Source organism: Ictalurus furcatus, chromosome 12 (genome assembly GCF_023375685.1).
Source record: "Ictalurus furcatus strain D&B chromosome 12, Billie_1.0, whole genome shotgun sequence".
Taxonomy (NCBI): domain Eukaryota; kingdom Metazoa; phylum Chordata; class Actinopteri; order Siluriformes; family Ictaluridae; genus Ictalurus; species Ictalurus furcatus.
The window spans coordinates 21,142,428-21,169,694 of record NC_071266.1 but is presented as its reverse complement, the minus strand read 5'-3'; the positions used below and the strand labels follow the sequence as shown (position 1 = coordinate 21,169,694).

The window sequence follows — 27,267 nt, the reverse complement described above, 5'->3', positions numbered from 1 at the left end:
GCTTAGTTCGTAGATCATACTGTGGCAAAACTTAAGAAGAAAGATAGCATGCGTGTATTGACTGAGTGAGTACATTTTAAATGAATAAGTCTTTGAATAAATTCAGCAGTTTGATAAAATATGGTTTGTTATTTATTTTTGTTTGGAAAGCGCGTTAACGCACGTCATATCCGTTTTTTTTAAACCGTCGCTAGTGATTCAGCGCCGCCCTTTCTAGAACAGAAGTTGACGCATGCGCAGTATTATTTCGGTGAAGGGCATTGGAAGAGATGTGACATTAGTGTAACGTTAACAACCGATTCAGGTGTTCCGGTATTTTTGCATCGTAAAGCCGTTCACTGCTTTTCGCCAAACATTTAACGTTTTCTCCTGATTCCGGAAGGACAGGTATGCGTTACAGTGCTGACTTGGAGAAAAGAGAAAAGCCGGGATAGTTAGCTGATGGAGTTAGAGTAATGTGACGATGGTAGCATGGCGGCTAACGCCTGATGGAGCTAACATTATCGCTTGTTAGTCTAACTTGAGTTTCACTCAAGTTCAGGCAGGACCTAAACTGCTCTCATGTAGGAGTTAGGTTCAACTAAAGTTCACACAGAAAGAGTTCTGTAATATAGTAATATTTTATTGTTGTTGTTGGATATAAAACTTGGTACTGTCACTCAGCCAAGGACAGGTCACGTGACCTCTTATACGTGACAGTGCAGCACATTGTAAATAAAAGAAGATCCGTGTTGGATTTGAGAAACTCACGGGCTGTTTCTTGATATGTATAAGCTCTGATTGCACTCTAATGTCTATAATGCTTGTTCTTTTCTGTAACTATACTGTATAAGTGAATAAGATCATCTTTTTTTTTTTGCAGAGGTGCAGGGACGGAAAGCTACATCTGTTGCTGTGATTTGCTCCACTATGTCACTTTGCTGGTAATCTAATGCTGTGAGGATCCCGAGCAGCCTGTCCTGAATGGCTGTGTGCAGAGGGGGCGTCTCGTTTTGGGTAGGTTGCATCAGAAATCATGGCTGCCGGCAGCTGATAAAGAAGCGGAACTGGAATGTATCGCAGGTGAGAAGTATAGAAGTATCATACGATCATTCTTTTTTTTTTTTTTTTTTAAGGCATGATTGGATCAATCTGATATTGATTATTAGACACAGCACTGGCCTTAAACGCTGTCTCGGGATTGGATTGGATTCGACATTTTACAGACCAATCCACTGATGCGTTTTATGCTGTAAAACACTTCTCATATTCAGTACGTTCACATGGACAACGATATTCCGATATTAACCCGATTAAGACACTAAACGGAGATTATTGATGACTTTAATCCGACTAAAGTCATACTCGAAGTAAACACAAATCGAATTAAGACGTGTGGAGTATTCCTGTTTTAGTCGCATTATCGATGTGTATTACAGACATGTACACACCTGAATCATATTATTAACATCGTGTGGAAGTTTTCACCGCATTTTGCGACAGGACACGTACACACACGGCAGAGCTCAACCGTTTGACGGCAAATAAGAGAGCACGGCTTCGTCCGAAACTGCGTACATACTTGCTATGTAGTAGGTAAATAAATGCATGTATTTCAGCTATTATATAGTAGGTAAGTTTGCAGTTTCGGACGCAGCACATGGCTTCAAGCAGTCGTCTATTTGCACCTATAGCATGACAAATAATTAACTTGAAGCTGCACTGAAACACCCAGAACTGTATACGGTATCATAATGAGGACGAACTGTATGTTGATACGTGAAATTCTGGATGGGACGGTGTGGCGTGGGGACGCAATGACATGTGCCATTAATCGAGCTGTGTTCTATAACATGTAAAACGGGAACATGAAAGGAATATTCTAAAAGTGACTCATGTAAACACCTTAATCAGAATACTGTTTTATTCAGAATAAGGTCAATAATTAGATTACTGCTGTCCATGTAAACGTAGTCATTGACCGAGTGACACAGAGCTTTTGATGTTAACACATGTTAACAACTTGGCTTAAAGTGTGCCATCATTACATCACGGGGTCTCATTTAGCAAAACCTGCGTAAAAACCAGTTATAATTCCATGCGCACTGGGATATTTGCATTTAGCACACATACAGCTGTACGACGTTAATAAATCCCACATGTTTTAAATGACTCGTTTGTGCACTCTCACACACGTTTACATGATCAAACGTCTCCGTGTCTCCATATAAGGTAAACAGCTTCCTTTTTAAAAGGGGGATGTGTGTGCAATTGCAGTCTATTGACCCAGTTACATTATAGAAAAATCTGGGGTGATCGCAGCAAATCGCACCCGTTGTTCTTGTCATTTCCACTGCCGCTTTTGGAAATGTAATGTATTGCAGTGTGAACGATATTAATGCGTGTAAGACACGACATTATTCGGCTCATTAGATCTCGTTAGATCAGCTGACTGAGAAATGCCTGGCCTGTCTCTAAGTTTTTTGTTGAACTATTCTCATAGCTATACTAGATTCCCATCTTGTACTAGAAAGGACTTGAGGATCCTTTTGCAGCGTTTTGTCCAAAAGTGAGATGAGCTGCTGTGAGATATGACGAAATAAATGTAAATAAAATGAGCTGATCAGTCTCTGCAAAGATGTTCCTGTGGTCCTTAGAATCATCAAGGAAGGTGTCTTGGCAGTCAGTCTTTAAAAGTTCCTTTTACGTGATTTTACTCTGCATTTCTGAGGTCCGAGTCACACGTCCGCACGTTGTTAACGTGCATTCAGTTACTGTCAGTTATGACGAGGAGATGGGTGACATGGGAGTGCCTAGTGATCAGTTGAACTGCGATGACACTTTTTGACCACTAGGAGTTCCTGCATAACTTGATCAATCACTCACTATGTGTAGAAATGTGTGTTTGCTAGGACTGTGTGATTTAATCGAATTTCCGATTTCAATTTCGGTTATGGCCTCTGACGATAACGAAAAGAAAATAATCGAGATAAAATGATTATTATGCCGCATTCCGTTTCTCAATGTTCTGGTTTTGTCTTTAAAAATCATGCGCCTTTTTTTTCTTTACAACAGCGCGCTTTCGCCCCTCCCTAAAAGGCCAAACTCGTTCCCCGCCAGGCTGGGGTGTTTTTAGTTCACCTCGAGCCAAGATGATGGAAAGAGAGAAAGAGAGCCGTTGGTCGACAAGAAAGATAAAACCATTTCAGTCGTTTGGAAACTATTTGGTTTCAAGGAGTCCGATGTGGAAGGAAAATAACGAAATAACGTTTGGTATCATTGGAAAGCTAATTTCTTCTAGCGTCACTACAGCTGGTGTAAATACGGTCATTTCCTTTCTCGAGCTCACTAATAGTGAGAAACTACAGGCTGATCTAAACCAGGAGACACAATTTCATCGGCTAAGGAAGTTTAAATTCATTTCTGGCTATGTGATTTGCCAAAAAGTGTCACGTGATGTGCTCCGCTAGCTTACAGGCGAGACATCAATACAGTAAAAAGTCATGCGGAAAACCTAGAAATTTCCTGCAAAAGCATAAAAAAGACAAATGTAAGTAAGGAAAGTACATGTAGAGGCATGGTGATCTAATAAATTTTTTATTTTTACATTATTTAAATATATATATATATATATGTGTGTGTGTGTGTGTATATATATGTGTGTGTGTGTGTATATGTTGAATTATATTTAAGGAAATCCACTTTTAAGAATACAATAAAAAGAAAAAAAAACAACAACAATTATTTATTTATTAATTTTTTAAAAATTCAATAAATGCACAATGTTTCCAAAGTCATTGAGTAATCGTGTTTAATAATCGTGATCTCAATATTGACCAAAATAATCGTGATTATGATTTTTCGCCATAATCGAGCAGTGTATGCAATGTTTATGTACAAAACTACTCTCTGCAAAACAGGAACTTTGACACTCGGATACTAAGATTAGTCCAGATTAGACTCCTTATTAGTATTGGAGCTCTTATATCGTATTGTGAAAATGAAAAAAGTGCGATTGTATTTCAAATATCATTGAATTACAATTTTAAAAATTTGCAGGTGGTGTTAAATGCCCCCTGTAGATCACTGAGCACTGGATCATGGGCCTTGGCGCCTCCAAACAGCCTACATTATCAGTCCGTCCAGAAACTGTCGCCGCCTGACTCGTTCCATCATGCGTCCCAGCCGCGAGAGCAAACTCCGGAAGAAGACTGGGAGGAGACCCTTCGCATGTGCGTCCTGCTCAAACCCAGGGAAGCAGTCGATCAGCATACACTGGTGGAGTTTCCCCTGTTCGGACAAATCAAGCCGAGCGAGCTCCTGGTGCTTGGAGCCAACCGGCTTGCTGAATTTCCTTTCCCTTTAACCACTGTTGATGGAAGAAGAGAAGATGACATTAGCGTTATTGGGAAGTCAAGTACTGAGCCGGAACCGGCTCGGGAGCAGAGCTCATTTCAGAGTTTGTTCGAGGCTGAAGGATGCCCCGCTCCGTTCATATCGGGATCACGCTTTTACTGCTTTCACTGTCCTGGAACCGAGCCTGTACCTGAGGCTGGAGATGATCTGAGAATCGGACACGTCGTCTTCCCACGGTCTTTTAGCTCTCTCTGCAGTTCCGCCGAGAGCATGGACAGAGGTTCCAGCGAGAAGCACGATGAGAACGAGGAGAAACTGGCGCTGATGCATGAAAAGCTCAGGATCGAGGTAAAATGTAAAAAAAAAAAAAACGTCTCGTGTTCCTGATGCTTTCTCGCGTCTGCTTGTAGACACAACTTTATCGTCTGTGTACGTTGCGTTACAGCTCCCCGGGTTTTTTCTGAAGAATCATGACTACGGCATGTATTCTAACAACGTGGAGTTCATCAATGACCTTCTCAACATGAAAACCAGGTATTCTATGGAATTCTTGAATCTGATTGGTCAGAAAGCGTTGATTCATTTTTTGGATAAACAGCAGCTCTGACAGGTTTGTATTAATATGTTATTATTTCTACAGTAAAGCATAGTAGTAGACGCTCCGCAGATTAAAAAAAAAAACGTTTGTAATCGTTAATGTGGCGAGTTGTTCTGTGAGGAGAGGTTTATTTCGTATTTTTGGAAGGAGTCTCCGATGTCAGTAATTTGTAGCTGTGAATGGATGACATCTCATTGTTTAATAGACAGAAATTGCTGTGGAATAAAACGCATCTCTTATTGGAAAATGGGGAAATTGAAACTCGAGGGTGGTAACAGTAACGGTGCTTCACTTCACACCACCCCGTCGTTGAATATTTTCCTATAACAGCAACGCCCTGTCATGTTTTATTTGTTATATTTGAATAAAACATGCCCGATTGTGCTGTGTGTGAATTTTATAACATGATCAGTTGATATTCGAACACTGCCGCTTTTGATTCTCCTTAGAGGCCGCGTGACGTATCAGCTGACCCTGGCACTGTGGCGACTCCTGTGCCTGTGCTATTACGCAGATGCTCGGCTGGAGGTGCTGAAGCTGACCAAGCACCCAGAAGACGGCTCCATCAAAGCGCGCTGGAGGGTCAAGGGCTTGCCCTTTCACACTCTTCTCCTCCGCTTCTACAAGAAAGATAAAAGCCAGTTTTACAGGTAGGATATGGGTTACACACAGGGTGTGAGCTCATGACCTTATATTATATTTTAAAAAATGGTTAACAAATAACTTTCTCCAACTTCATGAAGACAAAACCGAAATAATTGTTTGTGGTCCCTCAAGATTGGGAGTCGGTCTCATTAATGAGCTTTGTCATCACTTCCCATCAGTTCCCTCCTTGAGGAACCTTGGTATTTACCTTGACTTAACCAAGCAAATCAATTCAGTCAGTAAGAATTACGGATTATTTCTAAACTTAAAACATTTTTGTCTTTCCAAGATTTGGAGGACGTTATTCATGCTTTTATCACATCATGTTTAGATTATTGTAATTCATTGCACTTGGGTCTTCCTCAGTCATCTCTTGCTTGTCTCCAGATGGTTCAGAATGCAGCTGCAAGGCTGTTGACCAAGGCAAAGAAATATGATCATGTGACTCCAATTTTAGCATGGATCCATTGGCTCCTGGTCCATTTTAGGATCCGGTTTAAGATTCTGTTGTTTGTTTTTAAAACTCTTAATGATCAAGCTCTTCAAGCTCACATCTCAAAGATCTTCTCACAGCACATTCATCCAGCAGATTTTTAAGATCTGATAGGTTTCTTCTGTATGTCCCTCGATCCTGTTTAAAAACTAAAGGCGGATAGAGCTTTTTCAGTCGCCACCCCTTGTTTGTGGAATCAATTTCCACTGGATATCTGCCTTGCACCTTCTGCTATCATTTTTGAAAAAGAGGCTGAAAGCGTATCTCTTCTCCCAGGAGTTTTAATCTCATTTTTATTATTGTTTATTGTCTGTCTCTATTTGGTTTTATTCTGTTTTCTATTGAACTTTTTCTTACTCTGTTCAGCACTTTGGTTAGCTTTGCTGTGTTTAAACGTGCTATATAAATAAAATTTACTTACTTACCTTTAGAAGTCGACTGTTTTTTTTTAACATCTGTTTGTTTGGGGTTTTTTTGCCACAGGACCTTCGATGCATTCTCTACCTTCTATCTGGGCTCTGACGGACTCATACACTGTCATAAAGTTGAAAAGGTAAAAGCCTTTGATCGTTTGCTCTTTATGCTCATCATGTTTTTCAGTCGTTAAAGGAGCGGTCCACAATTTTCCGACCAGACTCCTGTCTGCCGTAATTGTAGAGTATGTGCAGCCGTCATGTCTTTCTTATGTAATTCAGTTGGAAAAATTAAGCACTTTGTTTATAAAGTTTTTTTTTTATTGATCAGAATTGACTATAAATAATAAATATTATTTATTATTTATTATATTATTTATTATATATATATATATATATAAATAATATATAATAAATAATAATAATAAATAATATAAATAGTAACCGCACCTGTTGCAAATAGTGCAAACAATAGTTCTTATAAATAAAGGATATTTAAATAAAGGATAAAAAATAAAAACCCTTAGTGAACCCTTCTTTCTCGACAGAGTAAACGAATACCATGGTGTTGTGTTTTTTTTTTTTTGTTTTTTTTTTCCCCTCGTGACATGAAATGCCACCGCGACTGAGAAGTCAACTTGAGTTCTTTCCCTGTTTACGGAGTGACGTCAAGTCAACATGGCTACACCTCATAAACAAAGTAAAACTTCTTACCTTTTAAATGAGTTATACTGTGTATACAAGTGTTAGCTTTAGATTAATCAATGTAGACATATTCGTTTGTTAAATCTAAAACACTGAATACACGTGTCGCAGTTTGGGAAAGAGAATATACATCAGAGATGTATATATATAAAATGAGTTATCCGGCAGTGTCAGTTTTCCCACTTTGTCTGACGAACGTGCCGAGGTCGCAAACCACGTAATTCCGACCGGAGAATTACCTCTTAGGACGTAATGCAGCACTATACTGTTCATCTGAATTTTCAAACCTGTACCAATTCCATATCTCTGCAGTGATATTTGAACCTTTTTTTTTTTTTTTTTGCTAGCCTTCTTGCTCAGCGAAGTCTGTTGCCTGTTTATCTTGTTATTTTTTTTTGGTTTTAATCTAAATGCGCAGTGTTTGGGAGTAGCGCAGGCTGTTGGAGGCATTTACAAGGTTAAAAAGGCTGTGTTTTTCCTTTTTATTGGATGAAACTTTTAGTAGCGTTATATAGCGGATGTTATGAAAATGCACGTGTATAGATAGCTAGATAGACATACACGACCCGTCAAAAGTTTGGAGACACTTTTGGACAAACCTTTTGATCTCAAGGTGTGTGATTAAATGTTTGAAATCGGTGTTGTAGACAAAAATATAATCGTGCTGACATATTCATTTCTTTCATTAGAAAACTAACATTTTACTTACAAAAAAAATTATTTATTTATCGGAGGGAAATATTCCGAAAAGCAGCCGATAAGAGTCCGGCGTAGGTGGGAACTCCTTTAATACTGTTTAAAAAGCATCTCGTGGAAATTCCTCAAGAAATCGGTTGATAAAGTGGCAAGAATACATATCTGGAAATTCTAGGCAAAAAAGGGGTCTACTTTGAAGATGATAAAATACTAAATTATTTTGATTTATTTTTATTATTATTTTTTTTTATACAACAACATAATTCCCATAGTTCCATTTGTGTTACTCCAGAGTTTTGATGACTTTATTATTATTATTATTCTAAAATGTGCAACAAAAATAAAAATTAAGAATGAGCATTTCTAAATTTTTGAGTGGTAGTGTACATACATGCATGTAAAACGGAAATCGTGTTAAAACATTCATTCGAATTAACCAAATTAATCTTGAAAATCGTCCAGCACTAAATCCAGTCTGTACACATTCCTGAAATTCATTCATGAAGATAATTGCTCAATGAAGCTCTGTGGAGTTTGTCCTTGTAGCAACAAGACTACTTTCTAAGAGAGAGGAATTTGGGTTTAGGCGTTACCGGTGAATAACTTGTGGTTTTAGTCATCAACGATACCACGATACCTCTGAGAAAGACTGATAAAACTCCAGCTTTTTAAGACTTTCTCAAGCCTGTGAGGTTAAAGCTTATAGTTATGTAGCGCTCTTAACATTGTCATAAAGCAGCTTTACAGAAATGCAGGTTCACGTCTTAAATGAACAAGCCAGAGGCGACAGCGGCAGGAAACACTCCCTGAGGCGACATGGGAAGGAAACCTAGAGAGCAACCAGACTCAAAAGGGATTTAAAACGGAATTGTCCAGATGAAATGTGTCTGAATTGCTTATCATTTTTAATGCAGCGCTAGCGGACTGAGTCATGGCTGTTCTGATGCTGACTGCTGGGTTATTTATTTATTTATTTATTTTTGTGCAGGTAATGAAGGCTCAACCACCTGTACTGCCCAAAGTGCCATCGCTGCTAGCAGGGGCTCTGGTGGCTCTGGGGCTTCAAGAGGACCGGCCAGCCCTTAATCTTCTCCCAATGTTCCTCTCCTCCTTCAGACAGGCTCAAGATTAAAGAACGCTGCACGGACACGGCACGGCACCGCCCACGGATGTGTGCGGGTAGAGAGAGAACTGTAACGTTTCTGTGGACGGTGAGAAGGACTAGAATCCATTCTCAAAGAGAAGAATGATATATACAGAGAAGTCAGATGTTCCTAATTCTGGATTTTAAAAAAAACAACCAGAAATGAACACGGTCCTCAAGTCCAATCGTTCTCTTAACTGTAGAATATTAAGTGATACTGTACCATATGACATCCCAAAGTTGATGCAGGATTCGCTACACCATTTACTTCCATACTGCTTAAAATCTACCATGGACTAAAAGATCTTGAACGAAATAGTTTCTAAAACAAAAATAATAATAAATGAACAGAATCAGTGACCATAACAATAAAAAAAAGAGAGAGCAAAACAAAAGACGCACACCTGGGCCGTGTCATGAATACCGTTTACCTTTTAGGAAAACAACCGTCTTAAATACAGTCGTGGAGATTTCTAGCAGGAGTTTGTCAAGAGTAGCGTGCATTTCAAACGCAGACCAATCACTTGGGGCTAAAAGGAGGTTCTGTATCAAACTGTAAAGATTTACATGCAACTGTTACAAGGTTGTTGTTGTGTGTGTTTTTTTTTTTGTTGTTGTTTTTGCACCTGCCTATTATGAGGAACTAGGAACTAGGTTGGTGGTAAGATGGAGGTGCAGTTAACCTCGGTGACCTCATGACATATATTCCAAAAAATAAAATAAAAAGAAGAAAGTTTTGTTTTGATGCACAGTTAAAACAAGTCAGCACAGCTATGCTCGCTTAAGGGAGGGGATGAGAGGAGATCTTACTCAGTACACATAGTTGCTGTTATAATCACCTGTTATACGTAAGCTGAAGTAGTGCTCGTCTTTGCTGTAACACGGAGCGTAAAGCACAGACCGGTGTAACGTTAGTGGAATGTTATCATTTATACCACAGCAACGCTGAATTCGTCATTTCTCAAGTCTTTAGAAATTCAGAACAGAGGACAACGCAGTTTGTGAAATGTAAAGTGACAAGTTGTTTCGCAGAAGTTCCGTGTCATTTAGTGCGACTGTAAACGGATAAAAAGTACAAGGTTTGGCTCTGCAAGAAAATAAAAAGTAAGCATGTGCAAATTGCTGTGGTGTAACAGGAATACAGACTTCAGGACATGCTGTTAACAGTGTGGAAACGTTGTGTAATCACGCCACCCGCTCGCCGATCAGTTTCCTGTAACTGCACGTCATAAAGTGTGTTGTAGCGGTTATTAACACTGTACCGTGTTTCATATAGTTTATTCGCACTGCTAATTGAGCAATGTTGACGTATTCCGTGACTACAGCTCACCCCCCAGTGTGGATAAAAAGTGTCTCTCTGTAGCCTTTTGACTGGTTTAGGACAGAAATGAAATCAGGGATTAGTATAGTATCTTACTAGAATGGCCTGGAAAATGCCTAGACATAAGATAAGAACTCACTGCATTGTAAAGGTGCATCTCAATAAACAACAACAAAAAGGCTTGAAATATTTCACTTACGTGTAATGAATCTAGAATATATAAAAGTTCCACTTGTTGAATTAAATTACGGGGTGGGATGGGAAATGAACGTTTGCATGATATTCTAGTTTTCTGAGATGCACCTGTACACTCACTACTCCTTCCCTAGTTGGAGTCTTGTGCAGACGTTGGCAGTTTATCAGGTTCCATCGCTGTGGGTGCACACAGTAGGTGTCTAGTTATCGACTAGTGCACTTTTATCACACACAGGTCTTTTTAATTGTCTTCTCGGCACTGGGGTTGTCTGGGCAGCTTTGGTAAGAGGATCCAGAAGTGTTTAAACTCGTGTCAGTATGGACTACCACTCAAAGCATCAGCAGCAGTAGTCATAGGGTGGTCCCTTAAAAAAAACAACAACAAACTGTATACCTATATGGTCTACACCTATAAAGTGCACCTATATGGTGGGTTAACCTGATAAAATGGCAACGTAGACTGTGTACTCTTAAAGCACACAATCCCTCTCGCTTGTAAACTGCTTTTGCCTTTCCAGAAAATCAGTGACAGGCACATGAAGGACAGAAAAGGGGGTGTCCATAATTCTGAATGAAACACAGCCATGGCCTTGTACTGTATCTGTTTGTTTTTTGCTTTCCTAATCAATACCAAATGAGTGATATTGCACAGACCGATTCCAGATCTGTTGATTCATTTCCTGCCCGGTTTGCAAACCGATCTCCGAAGTATAGATAACTCATGCACTATACGGCGAAGTCTGGACACCTGACTATCACACCCATATGTGCTTGTTGAACATCTCAATTTAGATTTATTCTCCTTTTGCTGTTATAATAACCTCCACTCTTCTGGGAAGGATTTCCACTAGATTTTGGGGCGTGGCTGTGGGGATTTGTGTTCATTCAGCCACGAGAGCATTAGTGATGTTAAGTGAAGAGGTTTGGGGGTGCAGTCGGTGTTACAGTTCGGTTGAGATCAGGGCTCTGTGCAGGACACTCGAGTTCTTCCACTCCAAGCTTAACACACCATATCTTCGTGGAGCTCGCTTTGTGCACAGGAGCACTGTGATCCTGGAACAGGTTTAGTTCCAGTGAAGGGAAATTGTAACGCTACAGCATACAAAGACATCTTATACAATTATGTGCTACCAGTTTTGTGGAAGAACCACGAGAGTGTGTGATGGTCAGGTGTCCACATACTTTTGGCCACCGTGTTTCAGCTGAAGTAATTGAATAATACAGGTGGCGTGAGTAAAACTGTGTCGGATTGTCTTCTGTATAAATATGTGAATTTATTAGCCTGTGTTGCTTTACTGATCAGTGTTATGTTCAGAGCCAAGTTTGTTTTGTTTGACAAGATTTTGAAAACCATTGCAGATTCAAGTTCCAGGAGAAAAAAAATGAAACTGTAATACACGTCCTACATTCTACAGCTTGCACTTTAAAATTTAGCTCAATGATCCTCCAAAAATCAACATGGAAACTGAATCCTTGGTCTGATGATGTGATATTTATTTATTTGCTGCCAATAACCCAAATTCTGGTGTGGATAATAAAGTGTACAGGCACTGTTTACCATTTCAGATCTGGTTGTTTTTTGTTGTCGTCATGATCAAAACATAGGAAAGGCAGTTTTCTATTTAGTAGTGGTTTCTATCCATTCATTTTCTATACTGCTTATCCTACAGGGTCACGGGGAACCTGGAGCCTATCCCAGGGAGCATGGGGCACAAGGCGGGGTACACCCTGGATGGGATGCCATTCCATCACCGGGCACAATCACATACACATTCCTAGACTTTTGGACATGCCAATCAACCTACCATGCATGTCTTTGAACTGGGCAAGCACGGGGAGAACATGCAAACTCCGCCCACACAGGGCCGGGCGGGAATCGGACCTAGTAGCTGTTTAGATGAGGGGAAATTCTAGCGTAAATAAACAAAAACAGCCACTTGTTTAGTTTTTCAAGAATAAAAATGAAACACGGATTTTATTACATCATGAATCAGATACTGTAAAGTATAGAAGTTTTTAAACACTGATTCTGTTACATGTAGATTAAAATGTTGAGTTTTGGGACGGATGCTGCTGTGGAACATCACGGTCACAATCGGTATGCATCTCGACAATTAAAAGTGAGGACACTGATTGGCCACTGGATTTAATTGGATGACTGGAATTACACACGACTGCTCTGCTATCGCTAAATACACGTCTGAGTGAAAGGATTTATAACAGCCTGATGTGTTTATATTGAAAATTACAAATAGACCTACTTGGGTGATCGAGCCAGAATGTTTTTTTTTTAACGTCATGTATACATGGTGTATGATAGCTGCTATTATTGCAACTATTAAAACAAGTCATTACAACAATGTTAATCTATTTTACAATACAAACAAAGCTTGATGCTACAAGTTCACTGGCATTGAGCCACTGATGGGCATTTCTAAGACCTCTACATGTATTAGATTAACTCTTCCTCTTTGTGAAGCCCTTGCCTTATTGGTGCCTCAATGCATGTGTATAAATCTTTTATCACAACTGTCACAAACGTGACCGATCCTCCAACGTTTCGGCACACTGAAGTCAGACTTACAGCAGAAATCCGTTAAAAGAAAACGTGATTGTGAGACATCAGGTACAATAATAAATAGCCATCGATGGCTATTGCACGACGAGTGAAGATTATAAGTGTTCGGCCCCTTTCACAGAAGAATCCAGCTCCTCTATTGACTGACTACAGAGCGTATACTTAACTAATTCGGCTGAGCTTGAAATAATGTGCAAAAAAAAATTGAACGATGACATTAGGAGTCTTCAGAGAAAGCCTTGTGCGTGTTTGGGAAACGCTGAGAATTGTAGTCTGGATCCTCGTCGACTCTTTTCCTTAGGTCGCTCTTGATCTGAGAGAGAGGAAAACAAAATGGAGAACTACTCGTGAATACAAAACTTCACGTAGACGAATTAAATATGAGGCATCCAACTCTTGCGCTTTCTCACTGTTTTGTTTTTATGGTTTCTGAGAGTTGTTCATGAGTCCCTTGTTTGTCCTGAGCAGTTATAATACCCACTGTTCTTCAGAAAAATCCTGCATATTCTTTGCTTTTTCCAGCATCTTCTACATATTTGACCCCTTTCCAGCAGCAGCGGCTTTATGATGTCGAGATCCAACTGAGGGACTCGTAGACAACTATTACAAAAAGGTGCAAACATTCTCTGACGCTCAAGAAGGCAACACAATACACTAATAGCAGGGGGGGTGTAAACTTTTGAACAGCGTGATCGGTGTAAATTGTTATTATGAAAACGTCAGGATCCTTGGTTGATGTGTGTAGTGCTGCAGGAGCCGAATCAGGAAAGTGTGAGACTTTAACCAGACATACTGAGCAAAAAAAACCCAAAAACATTTCTTTGCGAGCATGCCGTTTTTCTCTCTCCGGTTACTGGACAGGAGAAAAAAGATGCTCGTAAACACTTTCTTAAAAGCTATCTATCAGCTTCTATCATTCATTCATCTGTTAATTAACTACTAAAACCTACATGTTCACCGAACAACCACAAATAGAAAACTAATATCCTTAAAAAAGAAATAAATAATTTTTAAAACAGCAATCTGCTTGTCCTGGGTGCCGGGGCTCGTGATTGGTCCACCCCTGTCACTAAACGTACGCAGCCAAGCGAAGAAGACGTCAAGCTAGTCTAGGTTGGTTGTTTTTTTGGTCACCTGTTGTGCGTAAGCATCTTGCAGCTCTGGTGTGTCCAGCTCCCCCTGCAGGTTGTCTGGTGTAGTGATGGGCCGTGCTCCTACTGCTCGGGCAGCGACAGTCACGGCCTCGGAGAGAGAGAGGTGCGGTCCATCACCCTGAGCAGTCTATCAATCAGACACAACACAGACTAGTATGAGTATAAAACCTCTTGTGCTTCTGTAATGCGTTGCATACGAGAGATCATTTTCAGCAGCACTATAAAACAAACAGAAAACTTACTTATTGATTTATTGTCATTAATGCGCTCTGGCTACAGGTAAGAAAACGGGGGAAACCCACCAAACTCTAAATATCTTGCTTCTATATTATATATGACGGCTGCTAAATATAAAAACAAAGCGTTTTGATGTATATATATATTTTTATATTAGCGTCTACCTTCCTCCTCTTAGCCGGCATTCCATGAAGATAAGCATCAGACAGCGGAGGCTGAGCTTTTATTTTCCTTTGGGACAGCATGTCATGCCTAATGATGGGCACCCATTCCTGACACACACACACACACACACCCCTTTTACACCTTTTCCTCATTCAGCTTTAAATGATTTATGATAGTGCAAGGGGGGAAAAAAGAAGATTATAAGCGCTTATAAGTCTTACAGGTGGGACGGCTGCTGCCCATGGCTCCGCCTCTGCTCCAGACCCCTCCCTCCCATTAGCTGCCATTCCAGCAGGTTCGCGTGTGTTTACCGAGGATGGCCTGTGAAGAGGCGTGAGATCTGGAGCTGGCTGTCTGGAGTCAGTTCTCTCTCCTGAAGATGCCATGGCCTCCTCTGCAGTGGTGGCAGGTGCTGGAGACATCTGTAAATGATACAAAGACAATTTAAATTCTATTTAAAACAATATATTGTTGTTTTGTGACCACTAGAAGATCACAAAGAGCACTACTAATCAAACGGAGATCTCCTGCATGCGATCTGCTCTCACCTCCACGTTCTGGCTCTCCGTCTGCTGGACTGCCTCTGTATTCGACTCCAGTCTCGCGTCAGAATCAGGCTGGAGATAAAGAAATATATTCAGAACCGTACGCGTGCACAAATGAAGCTTTCTGAATTCTGAAACACGTATTTATGAGAACCTGACCTGCGCGTAGAGAACATAATGCTGGATTTGGTCCTCTGTAACCGGGTTATGGTCCAGGATCACATGCAGTCTCATGGACATCATACTGGTCAGCCAGTTCACTAGACTGGGATTTACTTCTGCAGACATCCTTCTCTGCGTACATACACACACGCATCCAGTTTAGCTGGGTTAAAATGAACCAAGCAGGACCGCGAATGCTTAAATAAGCACTTTGGTTTCGGGTGAATCGGTCGCATATGTATAAGGTGACGTGCGGGAGAACTAACAATGCGATGGTTGATGACCGCCGTAAGCGCCCTCTGCTCGCCTCTTAAACAGTACAGATTGAGAGCCAGACACTCAAACAGACCCTGAGTGCAGAGTAACAGCAAGCGAGGACCAAACGTGTGATCTGGAAAGAACAAGTAGGCATTCGTTAGATGCTTAAGACTTCCCGGCGTTAAAATGGAGATCTGAATGATTTGGTATCTTATTGTTGGTGTAGTAGTTGATTTTGTTTATTACTTATGTGTACAAATAACCTGGAAGATATTTAAAACATGATAAAGAAATATTAGTTTAATCCATGGCCTCAGCACAGGTGTACTACGTGGCTGAGAAAACTCATTTGGAAAACTGACTGGGGGTAAAATAATAATAATAATAATAATAATAATAATAATAATAATTCAAATGTCAAACCTAACTACATAAGAGACCTAATCTTGATTTTTCTTTTGTTTAAGACAAATCTTGTATGGTGTAATGCGCCTTAAACAGTACTTTTACTACTTTTTTTTTAACCCCAATTCCAAAAAAGTTGGGACGCGGTGTAAAATGTCAATAAAAACAGAATGCAATGATTCGCAAATCTCACAAACCCGCATGTTATTCACAATAGAACATGGAAAACATCAAATGTTTAAACTGAGGAAATGTACCATTTTAAGAAAAAAATAAATAAAGTGATTTTGAATTGGATGGCCACAACACATCTCAAAAAAGTTGGGACAGGGGCGAGAAAAGGCTGGAAAAGTAAATGTTACTAAACAGAAACAGCTGGAGGTTAATTGGCAACAGGTCAGTAACATGATTGGATATAAAAAGAGTGTCTTAGAGAGGCAGAGGCCCAACTTTTTTGGAATTGGGGTTGTAAAATGACTGTTTCAAAATCGAGGTGACGTTATTTATACTTGCTCTTAAGCTACTGAGATTTAGATTCAACTCTATCGATTCAAGTGACCAGGCATCAAGGGTTATGAGTGTTATTATAACCAAACAATAACTACAACAACTTTAAAAGCGGTTCATTGTGAGGACCACGACCACAGCAGCATCATTAAAAACTTGAGCACCACATGTTTAAATCGTTGCGTTGTACTTCTAGATGCGAGTACCTGTACAGCGGAGAATGTGCATTGCCATGCGGGTGAACTGCTGTCTGAGGAAGGACATGTTAGTCTGGATGATGTCCACTCCCTCTCGCACTGTGACTGTGGACTGAATCACATGAACCAGAGAAAATATCAGCCACCTGTTCAAGTGAAACAGTTTCGAAATCACAGCTCAGATGATTTAAATACGGACGTACAAAACTCTCAGCGATGTACTCCTCTAGTCCATTGATGAGATCTTCAGCAGCGGTCTAAAGAGAAATGTTAAAGTGTCATTAGGCTCAAGGACTTCTAGACATTTTAAGAATGAAACGATCTATTAAACTGATAGATTATAGGGAAGGGGCACCTTTGGGAAAATCCTATAACAGAACAGAACGCTTTGAGGAAAATAATCCGTTTCAGGGGGATAACGGTCCAACGCAAAGCAACACACCACCCTGTCACTGATTATTTTTCTATAACAGTACACAGGTCGTGTTTTATTCCTTACAGTGTTTACTGACGTAGGCAATTGTTGCCTACAACTAGCCCCTAGAAAGTAAAGATAATATGCACTCTGTCATTATTCTGCACAATCATTCTAGCTTGCTAATGGGATTGTAAAGATGAAAGAGAACCAGATGAAAGAGAACCAGAGCAGGCGGCATATCCTAGTCTTACAGCAATATTGGCATCAGTAGGCTCTCGTCCATTGAGATAGTGCTCGTTGAAGAAGGTAGCGAGTTCGGGCTGGATACGACTCAGAGGCTGAGGGTTGCCATGCAGCAACACCACCATATCCACCATGGAGAAACTCTGACACACCAGAGACAGCAAATCTCCAAAGAATCCTGCCACAAAGACAGAGGAAATAGGAATGATAAATGATAGACATGATTCTCTTTAACAATGTCGGGAGAATACACACATATCAAGGAGCATGTCTAAACTTTACAACCACTCACTCACCCACAGCATCTCCAGCTCCAGGAGTGAAGAGGTTGCTGGTTTGAGAAAGTCTCTGAATGAACTGGGCGATGCTCTCGCTGTTTCCCTGACCGGCTCCTAGAGAACCCATCATGGTGGACAGCACGCCCTGCACGATGCCTGTGAACAGCTCCGGGCTAAGCGTCTCCCCTCCTCCGCTGGGAGGACGAGGAGGGTTCAGAGATGGGCCAGATGGAGCAGAGGAAGCAGGCTGAGGCTGCTGGCTCGGGGGAGGAGGAAACACAGGCTGATTGGCCTGGAAGGAAGTCAGGAAGAACATGTTTTGTGTAGATCTACACATTAGTGAAAATTAGTGTTGCTTTTGTAAATAACTGGACAGAAGTTCTCTGTATCTGTAAAAACTCTTCAATCGATGTGAAATGTATCTGATGAGGTTGTAAGGTAAAAGAGCAATAATTTACAGAATGTAATTCTTATATTTTGAGATACTGGATTTTTGATTTCCAAGCCGTAATCATCGAGATTAAAACAAAAAAGCTTGAAATATTTCACTTTATGTGTAATGAATCTAGAATATATGAAAGTTCCACTTTTTGAATTAAATTATGGGAAAAAATGGGAAAAACCTTTCCACGACATTCTAATTTTCTGAGATGCACATTAATCGTATCTGTCAAAATGAATTGCCTTTACTTGCAGGTACTCATGACATTCTAATTCTCTACATTTTCATGAAATCAACACTGACCTGGATAAACTCAGACATGCCCTGGATGAAGGCCGGCACACCAGGCATCGTCACAGTAATGGAAGGAGAGCCTCCGGAAACACTCCCACCTACTCCTGCGGCTCCACCCAAGAGAGAGCCCAACAGGTGGGGCAAGTTCTCATCCGGACCCTCGTTCTGTGACTGGCCCGTGGAGGCTGTGCTGGTAGTGTTAGAAGAGGTATGTGCAGATGTATTGGCTGATGAGGAAGGAGCAGTTGAGGAGGAGGAGGAGGAGGAGGAGGACGAGGTAGAGAAGGAGAACGAATGGGTTGAAGAGCCAGTGGATGTTTGATCACCTGGTGAAAAAACAGGACATTTTTAGTGTTTTAGCTGAAGAGCCAGAGTCGCTGTAGGTTTCCATTCCACCAGTTTAAATCAATCCATCTTGACTTTTGATTGATTATCAGGTGTGGCTCCTGCTTGATTGGACAGATCACCCCAAGCATCTGCCCCAAGTAATTTATCAAAGCGCGAGAAGGTAGATGAGGCTTGGCTAGATAACGGCGCTGATAGTTGATCCTTGTTGTTCATGATTTCACATTCATGGTTGTCACGGTTGATGTGTGCTGCCTACAGTATTCTTCGGATCTTGAGGAAGATTTTGCATTTACGTGCTGTGGGTTTTAAAGGAGTAGAACCTGCCTATAACCAGAGTCTCACCTGTGTGCGTCGGCATTAGCAGCTGCCCGACCAAACCGCTCACCATCTGAGTTAGAGGAGAATTAGCCAAGGGGCCCTAGTGAAGACATTGAGAAAGGTTATATTATGCTATTAGTGTTACAATACAAACAGGACATGTCGAAACCAAACAAAACGTCTGCGATTACTCCCCACCTGTGCAGGTTGTTGGCCGGTGGTGGGTGGTACCGACGCACGCAGGTTGATGGTAGCTGTCCTGGTGCCGGCAGGCTGAGGAATCCGTGGGGTAAAGGTGGGTCGGGTGATGACAACTCTGGCTTGTGGAGGTGGTGGAGGAACAGCTGGTGCTTCTCCGTTTGAGGCGTTTGGTGCAGGAGTGCCTGACTGATGTCCGTGGTGACCAGCTGAGGCTGCGGTGGCCATAGCAGCAGCCTGCTGGGAGATCTGATGCACGATGGCCTGCATGAACTCGGGAGGCAAGCCAGGGATGTGCATGGGTGGGGTGGAGCCTTTGGAGGACGAAAGAGAGTTCAAAACAAAACTAAACTACACCTCGCTACCAAAGAGAGCTCTACAGTACACGGGGTTATGTAGCATGTTAAAGCGACAGCCGACATGTTGCAAGTAAAGATGTTTGTTGCAAGTAAGCCATCACAAACTCATAGACCCTGGATATTGCTGCGTTAAAGCCTGTTAATGTCAGCGTGTCTGCGTTTGGTGTTCACTGTGAGGAGCAGTGGACACTGACCAGTCTGTCCAGCAGCGTTGGGATTCTGTTGGCCTGGGGCCTGAGCTCCACTGCCTGAATCTGTTGCACAAAAATGCACAGATCAGTGGCTAGCGTCAACGCCAATGCCTCGCAATCCAGGTCTGAGAGCATTCCCCCTCTATAGGGATTTGGATCAACAATACGAGATCGAATGAACCAGGAAAGATTGGCATGTCTTTCTACTCCAGAATTTGTGACACTTGAATAGTTTCAGACCAGGAATGGATGGCTAGACTAAAAGTTGTGTGATTTAAAAACACCACCACCACCACACACACACACACACACACACGCAGTTATCAGACACTTACCATCCAGGTTCATCTGCATCATCACCACAGGCTCCATGGTCTGCTGAGTGATTCTGATAACATGAGGCGTCCCCTGACCAGGCATCTGATTGGCTCCATTGGGTTGAGAGGACGGTGCCTGTGCCTGATCCTGCTCCTCTGACTGGCCAGACGGTTGAGATGGCTGAGGCTGACCTTCACCTGCCTGTCTGCCATTAGAGGTCATTGTAACAGCGGTTCCGATGTTCATCTATCGAAAACGACATCAGGAAATTGAATTGGAAGAACAGTCAAAAGTGTATAGTTAAGTCCAACAATAGCTGGTGGAACAGTAGAGCAGAGAACCACAACGTTAAAATAATCTTGCAATGAATCCCCGATGCACTTTTAATAGTAACTATTGAAACATATGAAAGACAGCTCACTGGTATTGGTATATGGGGCAGAGCGCTCTGCAGCACAATAGGTGACGTGTAGTGGGTTATGGGCCGAACCACATGTAGGTGGCGGGGAGGCTGTGCGGCCAGGTTGCACCGTACATCGCTCAACGCGACCAAGGTGTTGCCGAGAAGCCGAAGGGACTCGCCGACTACGTTGAGGGTGCGCTGGTCTTCATCGCGCTCTTGTGTCTGTCGCACAAAGGACAGACACAGGAAATGGGTTTATACTTAACAAAAATTCCTTGGGTTCCTGAAAAGGTTCAGTCATGAAACAAGGCAAAATCTGAAACAGAAGAAGGGACTGTAGCACATACGTTGTTGTTGTAATCAGCAGAACTGGCTGCTCCCAGGATGGAATGAGTTCTCTCCATGAAGGGGCGGAGCCTTTCCTCCACCCGCCGCACTTCTGAGAGCACCTCCATCAGCTCTGAAGGGCTTGGGTGACTGAGGACACGGACGAAGGCAGAGAGTCAATGGCACTGTTCTCACGTTTTTGGTTTGACCTCACAAAAGCACACGACCGCTTTACTTTATAGCACAAACACTTTATGATAATGATAAAGTGCAGTAAAGGGTACGGTTTAAAGGAATAACTGCAGTGTTTTCCCAACCTGATAAATACCTAGTGCATCTGTAGTCCATGTTTAATTACCACAGACAAGAACCTCAACTTGTTCCTTTGTACTTAGAAAAGAACAGAAAATGTGAATTTACTGTAAACGCACTTAAAATGGTGCAATGTAATGGTAAAAAAGTGTAATGGTATGAGGCACCAAACTGGACAAAGTGAAGTGAATGGGGAGAGACAGAACGGCAGGTGAAAGTGCGCAAGAGAGACCGAGTGTGTGAGACCAACCAGTCTCTCTCTCGCGCACCTTCCCTCCCTCTCGCGGACACACTCGGTCTCTCTCGCGCACCTTCCCTCCCTCTCGCGGACACACTCGGTCTTTCTCGCGCACCTTCCCTCCCTCTCGCGGACACACTCGGTCTCTCTCGCGGACACACTCGGTCCCTCTCGCGGACACACTCGGTCTCTCTCGCGCACCTTCACTCTCTCTCGCCGACACACTCGGCCTCCCCATTCTCTTCACTTTTGTCCAGTTTGGCACCTCATATAATGGCAGGTGCTGGGGCAGTCAATAAATACTATGCAGAGGATTATGGGAGCAAAATCTGTACAGAAGCAACAAGGTAGCTCGTGTCATAATCCTTTAATTATCTAACAGGGCGAGAGGTTTTCTTACTTTGGTCCAGAGTGAGGAGGGCCTTCTGTTTGCGTGGAGGTGGAGGAAGAGGAAGAAGAGGCAGGAGGTGGAGGTGGGGAAGTGTCCATTGGTTGCGCGGATGAAGAAGAGGAATCCGCAGGCACCTGCTGGCTGGATCCTTCACTCGCTTGTTGAGGACCCTGAAACAAGATAATTATAACAAGATTCACCTAAGAAAAATACAAAGACTACATTTAGTAGAAAAGAAAGCATTTCTAATGCTTGTTTACAAACGCCAGGAAAAAAAAGTACGCACCTCCAGTCTGTTAATTAAAGACTGAGTCTCTCGCAACAAGTTTTCCGCCAACTGGAGCCTTATCCTCGGTTCGCTTTGAGCCGACTGGTCCAAGTTAATACGCACATCCACAGATCCATTGCTCTGAATAACATCTTAGTTAAAACTCTTTATAAACAAGCTAAAACATTGCAAGTTTGGTAACAAATCATTAGATAAAGACACATTAAGTATTTTACCTGTGACCCACTAGTTCTTAAATTCTCCAAGTTATAGTAAACCTTGATTGAGGCTTTTAGAAAGAATTTCATCTATGGAAACCAGTATGAATCAAGTGGTGTGCATGAACAACAAAGCAGAGCAGAAATATAGACAGTAGTAGTGTCCCAAATGACCTACTATACACTGTGCACTTACACTATGCACTATATGCTCTACCGTCTAATGTATGAATTTTAGAAAGGTATTCTCAAATGCAACACTAACAGTTTTTTATTAACCCAACATTTCCGTTTTGGATTCTAAGCAAATCTGAGCCAACGTCACCGTCTGGTAGCCCCTCCCCTTTCCCGCTACATAAGCAAAGTATGTGATTTGGGACGCACCTAATGACTGTATGTTCATATACAGACAACTGAAACCTTTTTCTTTTCCCCCTGGGTGATGAACTAGAGCGAAAAATAATGATCGAGTGCTTTTCAGGATATAGTCAGCACTTTTATAACATGTCCACTCTTACTAAAAGAGCTGAGCACAGGTTGTGAAGCACGTGCGGAGTCACGGAGAACGAGCGGGTAGTGAGTGAGTGTCTACACCTGTGTGGTTAATGCAATACTATTTATGCTGTGTGAGTCAAATAAATACAGAAATAAATCAATAAACAAACAACTAGATAGCTAGCAAGCAACCATCATTATTTCCTTGACATTCTTTTAGCCAAAGTAAATCCTGAGATACATATTGCACGAGATGAAACTTTCTTTACGTATCGCCTACCTCTAATTACAAAGTGTTAAGATGGTACTGCTTTGTAGACATGTTGCTTACCCCAGTGCTTGTGTTGACTCTGGCATTTCGCCCTCCTTCCCCAACACCAGCCATCATCTGCTGCACAGACATCTAAACGCAGAGACAACACATACACAATCTTTTTTTGACACGTACCTAGAGATTACGCGTTTTCATTCTCGATACAGTACAAATATAAAATCTCAGCTTGTGGGCCTTAGTAAATCGTCGTAGGTGTGTTGGCGTTTCTACTTCTACCCAGTTCATACATTTATTTCCCATGTGCACCATCACTCACTGATTCAGATGTCTGAGACTACAAATGTAGTAACCTGAATCTGCTGGGGGTCCAGGATGTTCACCGGGAGGTTAAAGGTGCCCAGCATGACGTAGCTGTTACCGTTGCGGTCATGCGGCGCTCCTTGGGAGGCGGAGGTAGATGAAGGAGTCGAGCCGGATGATGCCTCTCCGACTCCTCCTGATGAGCCAGACACAGCATCTCCTCCACCTCCGGACTGCGTGGTTTGAGGAGGAGCCCGCTCGACGAGATGAATGACCTTCCCATCAACATCTGAGAAAGAGCAAGAGTGTTGACATGAAACAGTTGAACTAAATGTGCTGTATCGGGTTGCGGCTTCGAAACAATCCGACACCTGTCTCCACGGTGACACCTAGTGGTCCCTTGCAGGTGTTGACCTGAAACAACCTTGACGACGAGTCAGACAAGCGTTGACGAATTATAACCTATAACCTAATGTTGTTTGTGTCAAACAAGGACGTGTGGGGGAGTGTTCTCGCCTGGCGTGCTGCTGCCTTGGGTTCGAACCCTGGGTGAAGTGTCCCTGTCCACATTTAAAAATGTAACAATTTGTGGGGTTTTTATTGTTGTGGTATTTTTTTTTTAATGTGTTGAGTATTCAACATCTGTCTGATAACCACACGAGCTTGGTTTTATAACCTGTAGGCTGTAGGTTATTTTGGTCATGAAAAATGAAGATTAATAAATGCAAAACTGTCCAAATTCTCTCTCTCTCACCTACGTAATAACCCACAACATCTGGCCATGTCTTCTTTATATTTAAATCAGGAAATTTGTAGGGATTTCACGTCAGATGATTAACAAGGCATCCACTGACCATGGATCAGTACAAACCCTATTGAATCATTTCAGTTTTATAAACCTACATAATAAAACTGACCGGAAAACAGTTCAAATGATGTATTTAAACACTGGTTCTTTGGTTCACCTGGAGATCAACACCCCCTAGTGGAAAACCGTCAACATTTCGAAACGTTTCAAAACAGTAATGACGGAACCTCGTTTGCTGAATCACGTGACTCACCCAATGTGATACATGCGCCGAACCACTGATTCGAAACAAAAGATTCGCAAAGGTTTCGAAGCTTCATGAAGAAGGGTTTTGAAAGCGGCCATCACTATTTAGTATTCTTTCTGTCCAGAAGATTTTATATTCAATAATAGGTTAATTAAATCTCTATACACTATCTGTCACAATTGCTAGCTTTTTACTGAGATTAACTTTAATATTGAGGTGTGATGCTGATGAACACAGCCAACTAGTAAATAATGCTACCTAATATGCAACCTTAATAATGTTATGTTAACTAGCAGGACATGATGAACTAATTACAAACACAAATAACCATTAAACCTTTTCTCCCCCCAGGTTTTTATAATTAGGTTCTACCATATAGGAACAAATATTGGCAATCCATATTTTTGACTTTGTCAATGAATTTAACATGTATGCCTCTGATACTGCGGATTTAAAACAATATAATAAAATAAAGTGCAAGAAATCTGTGTCTAACCAGGCTGAATCATCATATTAAATTATTAGGGTTTAAATACTAAGAAATCATCTTCATTATCATCGTGACAACCCTGAATATCAGCATAGTGTAGAACTGATTATCGTGTATACCAGGTTCAGAGGTTCTCCTGAAGCGTAACGTCAGATGAAATCTTCACCTCAGTGAAGAGTTGCTACGTGAGAAGGGAAACTTACTGTATTCAGTCAGTGTCCTGTCATCCTGCAGCACCCTGCCCTGGTAGATTAGCCTCTGTTTATCCACCGGGATCTCGACCGAGGAGGCAATGTGCTCCTTAAACTCCTGCACCGTCCACTGAGAGGAGAGACGGGTTCAGGCGTTAGTCAAAATATTGTAATATCAAATACAGTAGTGTTATTTTCTTGCATCGTTCTCCAACATTCCCGATAGTTTAAGGTCCGATCTCCTCAAATTTCAACGCTGACTAGAGATTGAGAGTGAAATGGTTATACTATACAGTACATGTTTGTGTAATCTGAGTGATTTTGAAGTGCAGTGTTTAGCCATCTGGATTTGGTTGTATTGTACGCAACCAGTCACATCATTCACATTCACACACAAACTCGCTGAAACTATGGAGGACCAAACCTGCAGAAATAATAAATAAATATATAAATAAATAGATAGACAAAGAATAATAGGAAAATAAATAAAGGAAAAAATGACTTGATAAAACATATATAATTCATTTTTAAATAAATTTAATTCTAAATTACTTTTTTCCTTCATTTATTATTTTCTGTATTTATTTTGATTCTTTTTTAAATGTTTATTTATTAATTTTTTTCCATGCCTCTCTCTTTATTTTATATTTTATTATTCTTTATTTTTATTAGTTATTTATTTATGCGTTCATTTATTTTTTGGATTTATTTATTCCCGCATGTATTTATTTCCACATTTATTTCTTTTCACTTTTCCGTGTGCAACATGCAAATGAGGAGGCGGTCCTTGCGTAGCTCCAGTGCATCATTGGTTGGGAGCTCACGTATAAGCGTCAGGTCTAACTAAGCCGTGGAGATCAGAGTTTTCAAAGAAAATGGCAGCACGTAGCAGTACACTGTCCAAATTGCTACAGGATGTGGCAGATATATTTCTGAATTAATAATATTAATATTAATTTCTGCAGGTTTGGTCCTCCATATGAAACAATCTGATTGGGCTTTCAGAAACCAGAAGCGAATATTAATTAGGCGATACTGAGCACGCCCAGGAGGTGACCTGTTCAATTATTATTACAGTGACTGGTTGTCTTTTTAGCTTTGGTTTAGTGGTTAGCACATTCGCCTCACACCTCCAGGGTCGGGGGTTCGATTCCCACCGTGGCCCTGTGTGTGTGGAGTTTGCATGTTCTCCCCATGCTGCGGGGGTTTCCTCCAGGTTCTCCGGTTTCCTCCCCCAGTCCAAAGACATGCACGGTAGGCTGTTTGGCATGTCCAAAGTGTCCGTAGTGTATGAATGTGTATGTGATTGTGCCCTGCGATGGATTGGCACCCTGTCCTTGTGCCCGATGCTCCCTGGGATAGGCTCCAGGTTCCACATGACCCTGAAGGATAAGAGGTACAGAAAATGGATGGATGGATGGATGGATTATTAATCGATATTTAACATGTTCACCTCTCCTCGGACTGTGTAGCTCCTGCTCTGAGAGTCCAGAGTTTTAACAGTCACAGTAATATTTCCAGACTCCTCCATGGACCCCTGTGTGTACACACACACACACACACACACACACACCATGTGTGGAGTTAATTATAATAACACAAATCGGACATCCAAGGGTTAGCACTGCTCTCTATATGAAGTGTAACATTAAAGCAAACAGCATAAGAATGAAACTGAGTTTATAGTCTCTAAGGTACCTTTAACGCTTATAGACACATAAACACTGGCATTCATTGTGAGGTCGCTACCAGGTTAGCTTCGCTAACACAGGCGCTTTTAAATATCTATCTCGACGTAAATGCAAAAGAAAACCACAAAACACCATGTCCACATGGATAACATACCTTATTTTCTTCTACTATTATAATAACACAACAGCGTCAGCCTCCCAATCCCAGTACTGTGATACCAGCTAGCTCGCTAAAGCTAACCAATCCCTCTACCAGTTCCGTACAATATCCACTATCCGGCCCACTTCCAAACGTATCCATGCTCCCTACATAGGATCACTACGTTCAGTACATTTTAATGGGGTTTCTCGCGCTTAGACAGTGCACTATTTCTTTGGATTTAAGCTATTTGTAGTTTAGCCGTAGGATTTGCTGAAACGTTGCCCTGAATATCGGATCTTCGGTATAAAAATG

General features: G+C 41.5%; 2 protein-coding genes across 6 annotated transcripts in view; one reads left to right on the top strand and one right to left on the bottom strand.

The window, feature by feature from the left end:
• The window catches only part of c12h6orf136 (chromosome 12 C6orf136 homolog), a 14,409-nt gene extending 2,299 nt beyond the window's left edge, over positions 1-12,110 (top strand). For 2 of the 4 annotated variants that reach the window (XM_053638947.1, XM_053638945.1), the window contains 6 exons: positions 863-1,062; positions 4,039-4,683; positions 4,781-4,869; positions 5,383-5,583; positions 6,555-6,624; positions 8,874-12,110. In XM_053638947.1, coding sequence (XP_053494922.1) covers positions 964-1,062; positions 4,039-4,683; positions 4,781-4,869; positions 5,383-5,583; positions 6,555-6,624; positions 8,874-9,017 — 1,248 coding nt within the window. In that variant the 5' untranslated portion in view covers positions 863-963 and the 3' untranslated portion in view covers positions 9,018-12,110. Of the gene's footprint in view, positions 1-216; positions 388-862; positions 1,063-4,038; positions 4,684-4,780; positions 4,870-5,382; positions 5,584-6,554; positions 6,625-7,117; positions 7,185-8,873 lie in introns of those variants that run through there. The other 2 variants (XR_008387416.1, XM_053638946.1) reach the window with 2 other exon arrangements.
• On the bottom strand, positions 11,851-27,219 carry bag6l (BCL2 associated athanogene 6, like). 2 transcript variants are annotated; one of them, XM_053638935.1, is made up of 25 exons: positions 26,968-27,219; positions 26,576-26,659; positions 25,135-25,252; positions 23,437-23,675; positions 23,144-23,215; positions 22,118-22,240; positions 21,841-22,001; positions 20,911-21,040; positions 20,582-20,785; positions 20,178-20,406; positions 19,846-19,905; positions 19,293-19,606; positions 19,119-19,194; positions 18,438-18,754; positions 17,711-17,984; positions 17,423-17,592; positions 16,957-17,010; positions 16,763-16,865; positions 15,653-15,777; positions 15,384-15,518; positions 15,228-15,296; positions 14,901-15,101; positions 14,679-14,786; positions 14,258-14,404; positions 11,851-13,436 (listed from the first exon to the last, which is right to left on the bottom strand). In XM_053638935.1, the coding sequence occupies exons 2-25, from the start codon at positions 26,651-26,653 to the stop codon at positions 13,341-13,343; spliced, it is 3,603 nt and encodes a 1,200-aa protein (XP_053494910.1). In that variant the 5' UTR covers positions 26,654-26,659; positions 26,968-27,219; the 3' UTR covers positions 11,851-13,340. The 2 variants fall into 2 exon arrangements, with proteins under 2 accessions (XP_053494910.1, XP_053494911.1); XM_053638936.1 differs by lacking the exon at positions 19,846-19,905 and having other exon boundaries at positions 26,968-27,218.
• Between the last annotated feature and the right edge of the window lie 48 nt (positions 27,220-27,267).

Coding starts and splice junctions, on each gene's coding strand:
- bag6l (XM_053638935.1), bottom strand. CDS start 26,653: ATGGAGGAGTCTGGAAATATTACTGTGACTGTTAAAACTCTGGACTCT. Junction 18,755..19,118: donor GCTAATGCCGACGCACACAG/GTGAGACTCTGG, acceptor TTTTTTCACCAG/GTGATCAAACATCCACTGGC. Junction 15,519..15,652: donor CGGTCATCAACCATCGCATT/GTTAGTTCTCCC, acceptor GTATGTACGCAG/AGAAGGATGTCTGCAGAAGT.